General features: G+C 42.0%; 1 protein-coding gene across 1 annotated transcript; it reads left to right on the plus strand.

The window, feature by feature from the left end:
* The first annotated feature begins 222 nt into the window (after positions 1–222).
* LOC115687422 (histone H1) lies at positions 223–1,302 on the plus strand. The gene is made up of 2 exons (XM_030612982.2): positions 223–525; positions 615–1,302. The coding sequence occupies exons 1-2, from the start codon at positions 319–321 to the stop codon at positions 1,053–1,055; spliced, it is 648 nt and encodes a 215-aa protein (XP_030468842.1). The 5' UTR covers positions 223–318; the 3' UTR covers positions 1,056–1,302.
* The last annotated feature ends 16,639 nt before the right edge of the window (positions 1,303–17,941 follow it).

Raw genomic sequence — 17,941 nt, forward strand, 5'->3', positions numbered from 1 at the left:
ATCCTCCCCTCCCCCTGACCCCTGGGGAAAAATTCCCCATCGGGGACGGAAAGCCCGAAGCAACGGTCCGATCCCTCCCCACGTGTCCGGCCCAGATCTCTCTCCCTCTCCCCCACCTGGCGATCCTCGGGAGCCGAAGCGGACCAATCAGGCTCCGCGTCCGATTTCGCCACAGATCCTCCCCTCCGTATAAATAGTGATGGAGGCCATTTCGGAGTTTCTTCATAGCCTTTCTCGCTACTACGAACAACCTTTTCGAAGTTTCTAGCGCTGCTGCTGCCGCTGCTGCTGCCACCGCTCAGTTGCGACCGCGAGGCCATGTCGACCACCGCGGAAGGCGAAGCCCCGGCCGTCGAGCAGCCGCCGCCGGCGGAGGCTCCGGCGCCGGCGCCGGCGACGGAGGCGGAGGAGAAGCCGAAGGAGGCGGAGGCGGCGAAGGAGCCGGTGAAGGAGAAGAAGGCCCGGGCTCCGAGAGAGAGGAAGCCGAGGCCGCCGAAGACCGCCTCGCATCCTCCCTACTTCCAGGTATTATTGACCGCACGACTCGATCGATTAGTGTCTGCGCAGAGCGTTCGTGATGTGACGGGTGCCGGTTTCTCTTGTTTTTGGAGCAGATGATCAAGGAGGCGATCCTGGCGCTGAACGAGAAGAGCGGATCGAGCCCGTACGCGATCGCCAAGTACATGGAGGACAAGCACAAGGCCGTGCTGCCGTCCAACTTCAGGAAGACCCTGGCGCTCCAGCTGAAGAACTCCGCCTCCAAGGGGAAGCTGACCAAGGTCAAGGCCTCGTACAAGCTCTCCGAGGCGGGCAAGAAGGAGAGCGCCAAGCCCGCGCCGAGGCCCTCGAGGAAGGCGGCGGAGGCCGCCAAGAAGCCCAAGGAGGCGGCCATGGCGAAGGCGGCTCCCGTCCCGAGGGCCAAGCGGACGAGGAAGCCGGAGGCGGCCAAGCCCGCGAAGAAGCCGGTGAAGAAGGCGGCGGCTGCGAAGCCGAAGCAGCCCAAGTCCATCAGGTCTCCCGCTGCGAAGAGAGCCAAGAAGGTAGCTGCTGCTTGAGGAGGTAGGAGCGCGGGGGGACGGGGAAACAGAATGTAATGTTAATTCTGGGCTTTTGTCTTTTTGGTGAGGGAAGATGCGAATGTGAATATGGGATATGGGACGTCGCTGCGTCTGGTAGTTTCTTTCTTCTTCCGTCAATAAAACCGGGGTTGATGAAGAAGATGGTTGTAACTAGGGTTTAAAGAAGAGTTTGTCTGATGTTTACCGAATGGTGATAGCTAAAGCTTTTAATCCTTTGCTTTGATTTCTGGTCTCTCTCCATCGCTTCATCGACTTACTTAAGTTTTTCTGGGCGTAAAGGGATTCGATGCCCACTTGCTCTTTCTTGGCTACGCAGTCTTGCTGGGGGTAAAGAATCAAGATTGGACTACACGACTGCAATCTGTAGTTTTTGCCTATGGAAAGACTGGATTCCAAGGTTAAGGTTTCGACCGTAAGTACAGATAATGGGTGATGGAAGTTTAGCGAAGACATTAAGACAAACGGGGTTATATTGGACAATTCGATTTGCATTTCTGATATCGTCCATCACTCCAAAACTTGAAGTAATCATGTCGTGTTGAATTCGGAATCATTGTCTCTATATGGACAATATGATGGAGATTCCAGATATTTCCTGAGTTCCCGAGAGTGGTTTCAACAAGAGCATATACCCACCTTCGCTTCGAAGCAATAATCCTGTCTTGCTCTTAAGTTTTCATGACAGAAAAAGCTTTGAACGTAGCGGCAAGTGGGTTTACTAGATGCTCAGCTTGCGCAATTACTAGTGTACGCTTGAATTTGTAACGTTGAGACTGACCTTGAGTGTTCGGGAAATTGTTGCTTGCGATCCTTTTCCCGAATCTGAACGCGGCTCTTATTGATCTCGGGCTATTAAGACGAGCCCTGAAGTCAAATGATTGGCGCCTCGCGGACTCTTCGATTTCGTATCTGCAATGCTTCGTTATCAGATGGCGCATTGAGTATCGCACGACAGATCACCGTCTTCCAGGGGCCGAGGATGGCCTGATGAAAAGAGAGAGAGAGAGGTATAAAGAAACAAGGGATTTTTGTTCGGTCGTGCGTCTGAAAGCAAGTGCGACGGTGAGCGTGGCTGGCGTTCCCCGTTTGAAGAAAAACGAAACGCATGTGCGAAAACTCTCTCGAGTCGCCGGAGTTCCAAAAGCGCAAAATGGTAGCCAGCTTCTCACGTGGCGAGCAGGACGGGATTAATGTAACATCGGGCCGACGCGTGTGCACGATGGTGCAACGCATGAATCGGAATCGGTAAGACATCGTGGAGGACGGCGGCTTCGTCCTTTGTTGTCGGTCCAATGGACTCCCCCCATCCATCTATGTGCTTCGCTGTATGCGGGTTGGGCTGATCATGTCTGAAACATGTGTTGCTGTGAATCGCCGAAAAGGGTTTGCAGTTTTCGTTTTTTCAATCAGACAAGAAGAAGGGGTTGGAATGAACTTCGAGCCTCTTTTCTCCTTTGAAAGAAAAACATCGCATGATCCCTGTTCGCTCATTTTATGACGAGGAATACCTTTTACCGAAACCTCGATTTTCGGTTTTTATTAAGATAGGTTCTGTGGCTTGACTTCTAGGAGAATTGTGGCGAAAAACAGAGTGTAACACAGGATTATATGGAATGGATAGAAATCGAATGGACTGGAAATGGATCTGAGATCAACAAAATTCCAAGCTATGTTACAATACTCCTATGAAAGCTGTAAAGGACTTGAAAGTTAACTAAAGCTACAGGAAGTTGTAAATACAGGAAGTAAAGGTGCATAGGAAACTAAAGTGCAGATAAGCTTGAGTGTTTTTTTTTTTTTTTGCATTGTTGTTGGGGTCCTTCCTCCTCCTTTCTTCTGAGTATTTGTATCTCTTCTCATTCTGTAACTGCTTGTCGGTTATTTCTGTGTTTTCAAACTTTGAACTTTGGCGCTTCCAATAACTGCCCTTTCTAATTGTCCGCCAAAACTTGATCTCAACAGCTGGGATGACTTCAAATCTGGACAAGTAACTTCCCACAATATGCTCGTGCTCACTATCCCCGCTTTTTGCTTATAACTTCCTGTTATCGTGACTTACGTTGCTAGGCTGTGATTCATCTTTACCGATTTTCTATAATGTCGGTATATTCCCGAAGCGTAAACTTCCCGAATTTCGGGATAAAGTCAACATTCCGAGGCATTAATATTCCAACGTCCCAAACTATGACTTTCCATGTTTCAGTAAATAAACAGATCTTCATCAATTACCGAATTCGGGATATGATGCCATTCATGCTTGCTCCTCAACATGTTTCCGAATTCTATCTAAACGCATTTCGGAGGATGGCTAATTTCCATATACATCAAATTCGGCATTAAAGCCGACTCAGCGTTTATGCCGATTCTTATTTTGGTGTCAACAGATGCCCCCTTTTAAAAGGATTAAAAGAACTTTTAATTCTTTTAAATGCCAGAAGAAAAGACACTTACATTTTATTCTTGCTGTCGCTTCGTCACCTCGCTTCGCGCGCTTTGCCCTTTCGTCTTCAAAACACTTCTTCTAAAAATCGTTCCTTTCTTCGTTCCTTTGCATTCTCACCTTCTCGACTCTCTGCAATTTTTCGACTCTCTGCACTCTCTCTCGATATTCGTCTGAACCTAATGGCTTCAAAAGCTTCCAAGGATCAAACTTTTTCCTTTTCCGCATCAGACGCCCTTGATCGCTACTATTTATTCCGAGATTCCGAAGATTTCAATGAAGAATTTCATCTGTTCTCCGTGGAGAATGACTACGAGGATTCTTACATCCTTGGTCCAGCAGTTCACAATAATTTCTCTGTTCCAAAATGCCTATCAAGCCACTCCCCACGTCACCAATTTGAGGTACTTCTAGTCCATGAATCATCTATCTTGGCATATCAGTGGCACTCTCGTCCCCCTCGCCTTAGGGCTTTTTCTGACTTTAAGCCTGATTTCTATCAATGGTATCTTCGACTCCTTCCTTCTAAGGGTCCTCTTTGGGATACCCTTTTGATTCATAATGCTCTGCGTCTCAGCTGCTTTGATTACCATTTGAATCGCGAATTGATCGGAGCTTTATTTTGTTTTTGGTCAACCTCTACTAACTGCTTCTTTTTCCCTTTCTCTCCTATGTCGGTAACTTTGCTTGATGTGTACTGCCTTACTGGGCTCTCTCCTTTAGGTACAGACCCATCTACCCTGTCTCTAGATTCTCGCTCAATGCTTGGTAGATTATCTGATTCTGAAATGACCTATGGGGCATTCATAAAAAAATTCTTCAAGAGGGAGAGTGTAGTTACTGACGAGGAGCATACTGCTTTTCTTTTGTACTGGCTCTGTAAATTCCTTTTCTGCCACCCCATAGTTAGGATTTCGAATGATTTTGTTGTTGTTGCCTCCGCTCTAGCATCAGGGACCTCACTTGCTCTAGGCAAAACCATGTTAGCCTTGCTATATCGGGGTTTAGCCCATGCTTCCTCCTCCATTGTTTCAGAAGAAGTTAGTGGGGTTTTTGGTGGTCCTCTTTGGCTTCTTCAAGCATGGGCGGCTTTCTATTTCCCTGCCTGGTTTTCTAAGGATCAAGTTATCCAACCCTTTTCGATTTCCATTCCTGACCAACCAATCTGCCAGGCCTTGAGTAGGAAATTAATCCCTGTTTTCGAAGAGCCATCTTCTTATCTTCGGTATTTTATTTCTCAAATCTATTCTGTGGAAGAGAACCCATATTCCCTCTCTCCTTTCTTTGTTCCCCAATTCAAGTCCTACCTTCCCCTTTCCGAAAATAGGAGTGACTTCCTGCACGTTCGACTTCGTTGATCTTCCGTAAGATTTTCAATAAAAGGCAGATTCGTTGCTGGTTTTGAAATTTACTCTCCCCAATACTATGCCAAACAGCTTAGGCTAATTCAAGGGGTTCCTGTTCCAGCCCTTTATACTTTCTCTTATGCTTCCTTTGATAAAATATCCTGCAAGCTGAAAGATAATCAACCTTTCATTGAGCTAACCACACTGGTACGGGGTATTCATCGATTATCTCGTGTTGCCGAATTTACTGGATATCCCGATCGTTCTTCAGCTGATTTCGACCTCTGGTGGGATGGCTATCGAAAGACAATGTTTTCTGATCCTCTAGATCAGATTCTTTTGAAGATAAGGGATACTATTCCTCTTACAGCGTCAAAAGCAATTGAAGCTGCAAATGTGCCTTCAACTAAACCAACAGAGTCTTCTAAAGATAACTTGATTCTGCCTTTCCATATTCATATATTCTGTATGATACTCAATCTTCAATCTGACTTTTTATTCTTATAGTAAGCAAGAAAAGGAAAGCTTCAGACTCATCTGTTCCAAAGAAAGTATCAGCAAAGCGTAGTGTTAGGAGAGTGATTATTCGATCCTCAGAGTCATCTCCAGAAAGTTCTCCAGTAGTGAGTCAATCTCCAGAACCCACACTTCGAGCTATGATAAAGCCACGCACTCTAAAAGGTAATTCTCATGCTTTACTTTTGGAGGTTATTACAGCACTAACTTGTTTATCTTCTGATTAATCCAGGAACTTTTAAGACCTATCAGCCCAGTGCTGCTTCTCCTGTTTCTCTTCCTAGCAAGGCTCCTGCCCCACCATCTTCCAATCCTTTACCAATGATTATTGCTCCTTTGACAGAGGCTAAATTGATTCAAGAACAACCCTCTGTTCCAAATCCAAAAGAGAGTATACCACTAAAGGATACTCCTGCCCCTATTGTAGGATCTGAAAAAGATCTTCCTTCATCTTTCATCGGTAAATGTTACTACCTTTTGTTTGACTCAAGATTTTATGCTGTCATCTAATATACATAGGCCAATATTTGCAGTTACTGATGAGTCTACTCCTGTGCTTCAAGAGACTCCAATTTCTGAAGGAGCATCAAGTGTACCATTACTCGCAGTTACTGATGAGCCCACTCCTGCGCTTCAAGAGACTCCAATTTCTGAAAGAGCATTAAGTGTACCATTACTCGCAGTTACTGATGAGCCCACTCCTGTGCTTCAAGAGACTCCAATTTCTGAAAGAGCATCAAGTGTACCATTACTACCTGCTACTTATACAGTTACTGTTCTGCCTCCCTCCACATCTCGTGTTGTACCCAGTCCACTTGCTGAGATAGAAATTTTTTCTCAGGCTGAACAGGCGAAAATGGAAAGGATATTAGCAGGTACTCATCCCAGCTCTTCCACAGCTCCTGATTCTCTAGAGTCTCCAACTTTATCAATGTCTGCCGAAATTCCCAAAGAAGTAGCCAAAGCTAAATGGGAAAAGCTCCTTAACTTATTGGAACCTGGCTATGGGAAATTGATCAATGACTCTAATAAAGAGTGCCAGGCAAGGACTCTCTTCCAAGAAGTATGTTCTGGTAATCCATCCTTTGTATTATCTGAGCCTTTCCAGGACAAAATTGATCTCTTCGCTGTTGGCTTCGCGGATGCTGTGAGCACAATAAGAGTCAACCTTGATCAACTCCCTCGCCTTCTCTTTAGGGAAAACCGAGGACTGGCAATCCAAGATGAGCTAACCCGTAAGCGTGAAGATGCTCGTCTTTTCTATAACAATTTTAAAGTTGAAGAGAGCAAACTTCAACGCTTGGAGGCCAGGAAAGAAGAGCTTGAGGCAGAGCTAAGGATGGTGACTGCCTAATTAGAAGAACAGAAGCTCACAGTTTCAACCTTTTGTCCTACACTCAGGCGCAAAATGAAGCAGTGTCGAGAGTTGGAGAAAGAATTTGATGCTTCTATCGGGATGGTCAGAGTCCATGAAAAGAAGAGAGCTGAAATTATGGATGAAAACCATAGGCTTGAGACTGAATTGAGAGATTTTGTAATCGAGGCCAAAGCTCTATTGGCCAAATGGAGATAAACTGAAAGACTCGCTTGCTGGATTTTGGTCTCCTTTACATTCACTTAATATCCCGATAATACAAATTCCGACGATGTGCTTTGTCCACATCAATAATTCAACCCTCTTAACCAAAGATTAAACCTAATCTCCATTTGGCTCCTTTGACATTTAAACCAACTCAAAGAAAGTTGTTCCATTGCAACTTTCATAATTTAAAGGTTCAATAATAACCTTCCTTTTCGCTTATCCGCTCTGAAATCACTAACTACCGACTTGATAACTGTTTGTCCATACGCATAAACCACGTTCTGCCTCTATCTTAGTTCCAAAAAAAAAAACTCTGGTGCATTACTACCCACGATCTGCTCCATATCCTTTACCTTTATAACTGCCCAAGCTACCAAATCTTTCCTGGGAACTTACAATCCTGTTCATGATGTCTTCACATGGTTCTTCATCTCAATTGCTTCTTTGGTCCCGATCACAAAGATGTCGCATTTCCCATGAAGGTAAATTTTCCACTGAACATTACCAGATTTGGGTTTTGACAACTATTTAACATGAACAACTTGTTTATTCTACTATCTAGGTGATAGATCCTTATGGAGGCGACTGCACGAATTACTGTCTCAAGGACATCATGCTTTACTATTGAATCACAAGCATAAGGTAGAAGTTACCGATTTGACAAACTTCTTCAGATCCAAAGTGTTTCTGTCTGCAGATTCTGCCTTCTTGGATCTGGTTTGGGAGCTATGCTCTTTATTCCCTGCTAGCTTTGATGAATTCGAACATAATGTGAGAGAAATTTGGAATTTGGAATTTGGAGCCTATTATTGTGGAAGCTGACGCCCTTCATCTTCAAATTGAGGAAGAATCTTCCTGATTACGAAACTCCAAAGAGAAATATGCTCAAGCTCAGGACTCCTGTACTCAAGCTAAAGATGACGTTGAGATGACACGTCAACTTCTCAATTTTCTTTCCAATCATTATCGCGTGGAGCGGAGGATACTCAGAGATGAAATTTCCCATGTTAAGTCTATGGTTGAAGTTTCTTCAAACAAGTACAGGCAATTGCTTCAAGAGGCTTGGGAGAGGTTTGAAATCGTCTGTTTTCATTCTCGTCACCTGGAGTATCTCGAGGGACAACAATCTAAACTCCATCGGGATCTTGCCTTGCATTCTAATTATGTAGCCCAAAACCTCAAACTTGTTAATGACTTGCAAATCTTTAGTCTATGGTTGAAGTTTCTTCAAACAAGTACAGGCAATTGCTTCAAGAGGCTTGGGAGAGGTTTGAAATCGTCCGTTTTCATTCTCGTCACCTGGAGTATCTCGAGGGACAACAATCTAAACTCCATCGGGATCTTGCCTTGCATTCTAATTATGTAGCCCAAAACCTCAAACTTGTTAATGACTTGCAAATCTTTGTCACCAAGATTAGAATGTACTTTCATTTCGAATGAATAGACTAATTTCCTTTTGTTTCCTAGACTGATGGATGATATTTCTTCAAGAATTTCCCATTTATAGAACGTGATAGTTCTTTTCCATTGACATCCATCAATCTGTATGCATTCCCACTGAGCATTTCGGTAACTAAATATGGGCCTTCCCAATTTGATGACCATTTACCGAATTCCTTGTTTTGGAGATTAAATGGCAAAATTGCTTTCCACACCAAATCCCCCACAATAAACTATTTGACTTTAACCCTTTTATTAAAAGCTCTGGCTACTCTTCTCTTTTGTGCAATCAACTGATCCAAAGAAGCTGCACGAACTTCGTCTAGCTCATCCAAATTTATGTGCATCCAATCCCTATAATCTTCGGACAACATTTCGCTCTGCAATTGGACTCTTAAAGATTGTACTGTTATCTCCATCGGTAAAACTGCTTCTTGTCCGTATGTAAGCATATAAGGGCTGACACCTGTGCTTGATCTTCGTGATGTTCGGTATGCCCACAACACCGTCGACAGTAGAACATCCCATTTTCTTGGATTTTCTTCTAGATGTTTCTTGATCAGTCCAATAACAACCTTATTAGTTACTTCAGCTTGTCCATTCGCCTGGGGATAATATGGTGTGGAATAGACCATTTTGATTCCTCTTGATCGTGCAAATTCTATTACTTTTCTTCCAGTGAATACTGTTCCTTGGTACGCAGTAATCGACTCAGGCAGGCCAAACCGATGAATTATGTTTTCTTCAATAAACTTGACCACAGTCTTCTGTGTAATACTCTTATATGGAATGGCTTCCACCCACTTTGTAAAGTAATCCGAAGCCAATAAAATGTAACTATGCTTATGAGAAGAAGGTGGATAGATCTTACCTATTATGTCCATTGCTCATCCCCTAAATGGCCATGGCTTTATGATAGAATGGAGCTCCATAGCAGGTACATGCTGCAACGGTCCATGCTTTTGACACGAAAGACATGCTTTGGCATAGTTGATACAATCCTGCATCATTGCTGGCAAAAATATCCATACCTTTTTAACAGCCATCTCATCTTGATTCCTGCTTGATGTGCTCCATATATACCTTCATGTGCTTCTGCCATAACCAATTTCGCATTATCTTCATCAAGACAGCGCAAGAGCAATCCATCTGAGGATTTTCGATACAATTCTTCTCCTAACATAACATATTTCTGGGCCTGCATCCTCAGCCTTCGATCTCTTGAATCTGGGTTCTTTAAATATTCGATGATGGTTTGTCTCCAATCCTCTTCTCGAACTACTTTGCTAACTGCTATCAGTATCTTTCTTTGTTTAATAGAAGGTACCGACAGCGTTATAGTAGTTGTGATGTCTGCCAACTCTTTTGATATTCGGTATCCAGAAGCTACTTGAGCTAACTCGTTAGCCTCAAAATTTGTGTCTCTTTTAACATGGATTATGTCATATTCTCTGAATTGTTCTAATTGCTTCTTAGCCAAATAGTAATAACCAATCAAATTTTCATTTGAACATTGGTATTCTCCCTTTAACTGTTTCACCACCAATTGTGAATCACCAAATACTTTGATAAACTGTACTTTCAACCCAATCAATATTCCCAAGCCAATAATCAGCGCTTTATATTTAGCTTGATTATTTGAACATTCAAAGTCTAACTTACAGACACACCTTGTAAGTTCCCCATCGGGAGAAATTATTATCAATCCTGCTCCAGCCATACTCTTAGCACGTGATCCATCAAAGTACATAGTCCATGGTAGCACTTGACTGAAGCTCTGCTCATTTTCTTCCATTTGTAAACATGGGTATTCGGTAAGAAAATCAACAATGGCTTGGTCTTTTACTGCTTTGATCGGCACATATATCAAATCAAACTCAGACAAAATAAATGCCCACTTGGCTATACGCCATTTTATAACAGGTCGGGATAGCATCTATTTTATTATATCAATCTTGCCGATCACATGCACTTTAGTTGGCAATAAATAATGTCTTAACTTCATTCAAGCAAAGTATAAAGATAGACATAATTTTTCAATTGCGGTATATCTTTTTTCAACATCAGTTAGTGTTATGCTCAAATAATGTACCGCTTGTTCTTTTCCACTTTCATTCTCTTGTGCCAACATACTCCCGATAGTTATATCGGTAGCCGATAAGTACAATTTCAGTGGTTTGCCTGCTTTTGGCGACACTAATACAGGAGGATTCATTAGATAAGCTTTGATCAAATCAAACGCCTTTTGTTATTTCTCTCCCCATATAAATTCGTCCTGATTTTTAAGACGCAGAAGCTGTGTCATCGGCTCCATTTTAATAGACAAATTGGCAATGAATCTTCTAAGAAAGTTTATTTTTCCAATCACCATCTGCAATTGTTTCATTGACGTAGGATGGGAAAGCTCCATGATAGCCCTTGCTTTGTTCTTGTCAATTTCAATTCCCCTCTGATTGACCAAAAATCCCAAGAAATTTCCTACTCGTACTCCAAAGGCGCACTTGGTTGGATTCATTTTCAATTTGTACTTCCTCATCCTAATGAATGCCTGTTCGAGATAATCCAGATGATCTTCTTGGGCTGACTTAACCACCACGTCGTCAATATAAACTTCTAAGAATTTACCGATCATATTATAAAAAATAAAGTTCATTGCCCGCTGGTATGTAGCTCCTGCATTCTTCAATCCGAAAGGCATAACTACCCACTGAAAAGTCCCGATCGCACCAGGACATCTAAATGCTGTCTTCGGGACATCTTCCTTAGCAACAAAAATCTAGTTATAACCCAAATGACCATCCATCAATGATAACATCTCATTTCCCGACGCTGAGTCTACTAACATATCTGCCATGGGCATTTGGTATTCATTCTTTGCGGTGGCATTATTTAGATTCCGAAAATCAATACAAACTCTCAGCTTTCCATTCTTCTTTTTCACAGGGACAATATTTGAAAGCCACTCAACATACCTGGCTGTTTCAATAAATTTTGCCTTCAGCAGCCTTTCTATTTCCTCTTTGACTTTATCGACCACATCTGGAGCAAATCTTCTTGCTAATTATTTTTGCGGACGAAACCCTTTCTTGATTGAAAGGCGATGTTCTATAATGTCTCTTGACAAACCATGCATTTCATGATAGTCACATGCAAAGCAATCTTTATACTCTTTGATCAGGTTAACCAACTTTTCTTTCATGCCCCCTTGCAAAAACGTACTTACATACACTGGACGAAAACAACCAGGCTCTCTTATATCAACCTCTAATAATGGATCTTGAGCCTCCATTGTTCTTTCTTCTTTGACTAACAACTCTTCCTACTCATCAATACAGTCTGAGACTTCAACATTTTGCTGTGCCATTTCCGCCAAATGTGTGAAGTACCTTTCGCAAACTTTTTGCAATATGAACTATTTTTCCATAAAGAATGTGTAATTCTTCTAATGCCAAGCTTGACTTGGGGATCCATTCAGCCTTCATATCCCCGAAGCGGCAATAAGCAAAGGACTATAGATCTGTCTTTGATGATTCGACAGCATAACCCTCATGTGAACAATCCCGAATGTCAATCCATCCGATTGAAGCATATCCCGAATCTACCTCAACATATTCCACTTTCTCGCCATTCCAAAATGCCAATATTTGATGTAACGTTGAAGGTACACACTGATTAGAGTGTATCAAATCTCTTCCAAGCAACAGATTATATGAACCATCAGCTTCTACTACAAAGAAAGTCGTTTTAGACCACCTAGACTCTATAGTTAAATCCAGCACTATTGCCCCCTTGACTTCGGTAACTTCCCCAAGAAAATCAGATAACTGAACATTGGATGGGATAATATCATTGTCATCTTTTCCTAATTTCTTGAAGTATTTGTAAGATATGAGGTTCAAAGTAGCTCCAGCATCTACAAAGATTTTACCGACAGACTTACCATTGACCCTGCCTAAAACAATCAAGGAGCTTAAATGTTTTGCTTTTTCATAAGGTACCTTATCAAACTTGATGGCTTCTTTGTCGGGGAACTGAAATTCTGCCATGGCTGTCTCCTTTTCTGAAATGTGTTCGATGTCTTCTTTTACTATCAAATTAGTTCCATACTTCGCTGGAAGTTTAGCGTGGACCATGTTTATCCGTATTGGAGAATCATGTTTCTTTGATATCTTGGAGTAGCCAGTTCGGTAACTTCTGCCATCTTCTTGTGACAATTTAGGATCCAAGTTCTTTTGCTTCACTTTTCTTTGTTGTTTTGGGTTGAGAGCTACGGTGATCTGCCCAAAATTAATTGTCTGTAGAACTTGAGAAACTCCCTTTTTCATTTCAATGTGAGAGCTACTTCCCGAATCACCTAGTTCTGGTTTAATCCGATCTTTTTCATCAGGGTTTCTTTTCCAGACCCAATTACCTTTCCTGCTGACAGATGTGAAAGGTAAAATTTGCCTTGCTGTACCTTTAGCTCGACCACTCTCAAAATTCCTTTCTCTGTTTCTCATTCGCTGGAAACGCCTCTTGATTGTTCTGTAAGATGCCTGTCCCGGCGCTTTAACTATTGACCATTTTCCTTCGGGAGGGTCATACAGCACCTTAACTGTTTTTCTTTTGTGGACTTCCTGAGAAATTGATGATGGTGGATCGTCAAATTCATCTCCCCAGCCAGTCGGCTCAACTAGCAATGATGGAGGTGGATAATCATCCGTATCTCCATAATAGACTACAAAGTCAAATTTCCCACTAGGCTCTCCAAGTAATCCGACTTTGGGATCACCTTCCTTATATCGCTGCCATAAACTCTTTTTCTTTGCAAACTTCGGTAATGTTTCGTTTTCTTCGTGAACTTGCGTAACTAACTCCCGAATTGGAGGGGCTAGTCGAGATGAATCAGGGTGGTATTCCTTTCTCTCATGCCTATGACTAACATCTTTTCTTTCAAGCACCTGTGCTGTCTGCCTTGAGTAAATTTCCTCATCTCTTACTTGTTCCGAAGAGTTTTCGGTAGCTACAATCTCAGATTTTGCCTGTGGTCTGCTTATCCTGCGGACAAATGATCCCGATCTGTATCTCCCTCTCGCTCCTCTCACGTATTGGAACCTAGGAAACTCCCGATCTTGCCGAGTCAGCTCCTGATGACAACGAGTGCAAAGTTGTTTGTTGTCATCGTCTGTTGTCTCTCGTATATTAACCATGCTGATCATGTTTAGGAAAAGGTTTGTGTCTACTTCCATTAGGGCCTTGCCTTTGTCTTCGGCAAATTTAATCTTGCCTTGGCGAATTGCCTCTTGAATAGTCTTTCTAAACACAATACAATTTACCGTATCATGAGTTGTAGAGTGATGCCATTTGCAATATCTCTTATCTGCTATTTCCTCCTTTGACGGGATTACCTGTCCTTAAGATAATTTGATCATTCCATCTTTCAACAGTAGGTCAAATATTTCATCTAACTTGTAAATATTAAAGGAATAGTTATTTGTCTCCTTAGCCTTGAACTTGGACACATCTCTCACCCTAGCCGGTTTAAGTGCTAAACACACATACGGTTTTTCAAGCACCATGGTTGCTACTACTATCTCATTCTCCTCTTCGGCTATAGCACCATGTTCGGTACTTTCAGAAAGTGCCACTGTCTGCCGATTGTCCTTATTCGGCTTCTTATCTTTCTCCTTCAACAAGTGTTCGTACTTGGAAACCCAAGCATTTAACTGAAAGAGATCGTCAAAGGCTTGTCCTTCAAATCTTTCCTTAAGGTTAAAACTCAAACCGTTAAAAGCTAAATCTGTGAACTCCTTCTCAGTGAGTGATGTTAAACATCGATTTCTGGATTTCTTGAAACGTGCAATAAACTGATCTACTGTCTCGGTACCACATTGATACATCTTGGCCAAATCGGCTACCGTTACCTCTGGTACCGTTCGGTAAAATTGAGAATGAAACTGCCTTTCCATCTCGGCCCATGTTTGAATAGAATTCGCATGCAAATTTGTATATCAAGTAAATGATGTTTTGGACAAAGACAATGGGAACAACCTTAGCCTTAAATACTCATTAGTTCCAGCTTCTCCACATTGTGCCAAGAATCGACTCACATGCTCCACAGTTGACTGATCCTCCTCTCCGGTAAATACAGCAAAATCTAGCATCTTGAAACCCCTTGGATATGGTATGTTATCAACCCAATCGGGATGCGGCTTCCTATATACTGGCCTTGGCAATCCCCTCTCTGCTCCCAATTGTTGCATTACTAATTCTGCCACTCTATCTGGGTTCCATGGTCTTAAATTCTGCTGGCCTAACTAAGGATCTTGACCCCTAGGATCAAACTGCTGAGGTCTATTCACCCCCTGCTGCTCCATGTTGAAATTAACGGGTAATTGTGGCCTATAAAGAGGATTTTCTATCATATGAGGATATGGTTGAGGCGCAGGTGGTCTGATATAGTCAGCATTAGGCATATTTATTGGTGGAGGCACGTTCAGCATTGGTGGTGCATTTGTGACCATGGGATTAACCAAATTAACATCATTTGGGGCATTTTGAGGAAAATTATAAGCACTAACACCATTCATAAGGTTTATAGGAGTAGGATTCTCTGGCCTTGGTATAATTCTAACAGGAGGTTGAGAATTTATCCCCCATTACCATTATATCCAACATGAGGAGGTCCCGATGTTGGTGGGAACGATGTTGTCCCAAGAGAATTTGCATAGAAGGGTGGAACTTGAGAAGATGAACCGGGACGCGATATTACCTCATTTATAGCATTGATCAACATGGGCTTTATCACATCAGTCACATGTCACACTATATGATTGGTAAGGTCGTTCTGCTGTTCCTCAAACATCCTTTTCATCGTGGCTACCAAGGTATTATCTGGTGCCAACGCGCGGGCTTGTTCTTCAGTTAATTGCCGAGGAATGTCGGCATTCTCCTCAACTTGATTAGCCGCAGAATGCTCAGAATGTGCTCCATCAACTGGATTGTTGACGTTACCCACCGGTATTCCTTCAAATTGCCTGGTTCTCACCATTTCTCCAAATCTTACCACGCAGGTCCCACCGGGCGTACCAAAAAGATGTTCGCTCGTTTTATGACGAGGAATACCTTTTACCGAAACCTCGATTTTCGGTTTTCATTAAGATATGTTTTGTGGCTTGACTTCTAGGAGAATTGTGGCAAAAAACAGAGTGTAACACATGATTATATGGAATGGATAGAAATCGAATGGACTGGAAATGGATCTGAGATCAACAAAGTTCCAAGCTACGTTACAATACTCCTATGAAAGCTGTAAAGGACTTGAAAGTTAACTAAAGCTACAGGAAGCTGTAAATACAGGAAGTAAAGGTACAGAGGAAACTAAAGTGCAGATAAGCTTGAGTGTTTTTTTTTTTTTTGCATTGTTGTTGGGGTCCTTTCTCCTCCTTTCTTCTGAGTATTTGTATCTCTTCTCATTCTGTAACTGCTCGTCGGTTATTTCTGTGTTTTCAAACTTTGAACTTTGGCGCTTCCAATAACTGCCCTTTCTAATTGTCCGCCAAAACTTGATCTCAACAGCTGGGGTGACTTCAAATCTGGACAAGTAACTCCCCACAATATGCTCGTGCTCACTATCCCCGCTTTTTGCTCATAACTTCCGGCTATCGTGACTTACGTGGCTAGGCTGTGATTCATCTTTACCGATTTTCTATAATGTCGGTATATTCCCGAAGCGTAAACTTCCCGAATTTCGGGAAAAAGTCAACATTCCGAGGCATTAATATTCCAACGTCCCGAACTATGACTTTCCATGTTTCGGTAAATAAACAGATCTTCATCAATTACCGAATTCGGGATATGATGTCATTCATGCTTGCTCCTCAGCATGTTTCCGAATTCTATCTAAACGCATTTCGGAGGATGGCTAATTTCCATATACATCAAATTCGGCATTAAAGCCGACTCAGCGTTTATGCCAATTCTTATTTTGGTGTCAACAATCCCAAATCATGTTTTACCAAGTCCCATTTGGATTGTTGATCATGTGCGGGGGTGACAATTCACGTTCCAAAGTTGTGTCCGTGCCGTCTCTGTTCAGAGATTTATACCGATATATAGGTTAACTGGAATCCTTTTGCTACTAATTGTATCTAAAACAACTTGACCCGACCATGACCTGTTGATTAAATAGGTTATTCAAACACGACCCAGTGTAGCCGGTTTGATTAAAGGGGTCAGATAGGGTCACTCCAATCCAAACGTGACACGACAATCCCAATAGCATCTTCTAGATGAAATGTCGTTTTTATGACTTCTTTTTTCCACAAGATTTATGTGCTTAGTAAGTTTGATATGATAATTTAATCATTTCATAGAAGAATCAATAAGATTATAAATGTTCTTTTTGCGTAATCTATGGAAAAGATTATTACTCCAATACTTGGTCCAATTATATCAACGACTTTAATCAATTTCACTTATTAGCAATAAAAAGAAGAAAAATATAGCTAATTTAAATTAAATAGATATAATATAAGTCATGCTATTAGTCAAGACGTCATGGCTCATTTCATTGAACAAGTCATATGAGTTCAACTCGAACTTGATCCGTTTATTAATCGTGTCAAAGGAGTTGACACGATTATAGCATGAACACAATTAACATAAATCCAAGCTCGTTAACTCTATGTTGTGTTCAACTCATGTCCCGTGTCTTGTCGGAAATTGCCACTTTTAATCACGTGGACCCTATCATAAGATCCACGTGATCAATAGAAATTCTATTCATCCAAAAATGTTAAAAGAGCTACTTCATCTCAGCTGAGAGATTGTTTATTCAAAATAGGTTTCAGTTGAAAGTTGTTATTAACCCAAGATTTTGGACAATTCTCAGCTTGCAGCACCATCGGTCCAACGTGTCTGAAAGATCAATCTAAGAAAACTTGTTCAATGAGCCTAATACATAAACTTGTTCAATGAGCCTAATACATATTAAATCGAGTGTCGATCATTGATGGATTCCACGTGGATCTCATTAGATCTAACTATCTTGATTCATTTCGATGAGCACTTGGTCCGTCTTTAGGACTCGGCCTAGAAGGTAAGAGAATGAAGTTTGAGGAAATTTGGACCTCTGGCTTTCCTTTAGATTCAAGTACACTCATTGGCCCTCTTAAAGCATGACCGGCCGATTCAGCTTTTGCTCGAACTCTAATACGACATTTTCATGTGCAGGACTTGGGCCATGATCTATTAAAGCCTTAACCTCGGGCCATCCCCGGTCCGACGGTTTGTTAAGCATTTGAAAACTCGCAAAGGCCCACAACCGTAGCTTGGCCCATTCATATGGTCTACTGACAGGTGCAAACAAGTCTCGGTTCCAGTATAGTTTCATCATTGATGAACAGCAGGGTGTTTGTTAGGCAAAAAGAACAACAATCATGGTGAATAACTGTCTAGACTCGTCCTATTTAGGTCTAGCACATACCCATTAGCTGCGCATATGTCACATGATTTTGTCGCGCGATGTATCCGAGACGATCTAATGGCGAGTGCAAGA

The sequence above is a fragment of the Syzygium oleosum genome, unplaced genomic scaffold (genome assembly GCF_021117445.2).
Source record: "Syzygium oleosum isolate NSW1041296 unplaced genomic scaffold, Sole_v2.1 Sole_v2.08, whole genome shotgun sequence".
NCBI classification, from domain to species: Eukaryota; Viridiplantae; Streptophyta; class Magnoliopsida; order Myrtales; family Myrtaceae; genus Syzygium; species Syzygium oleosum.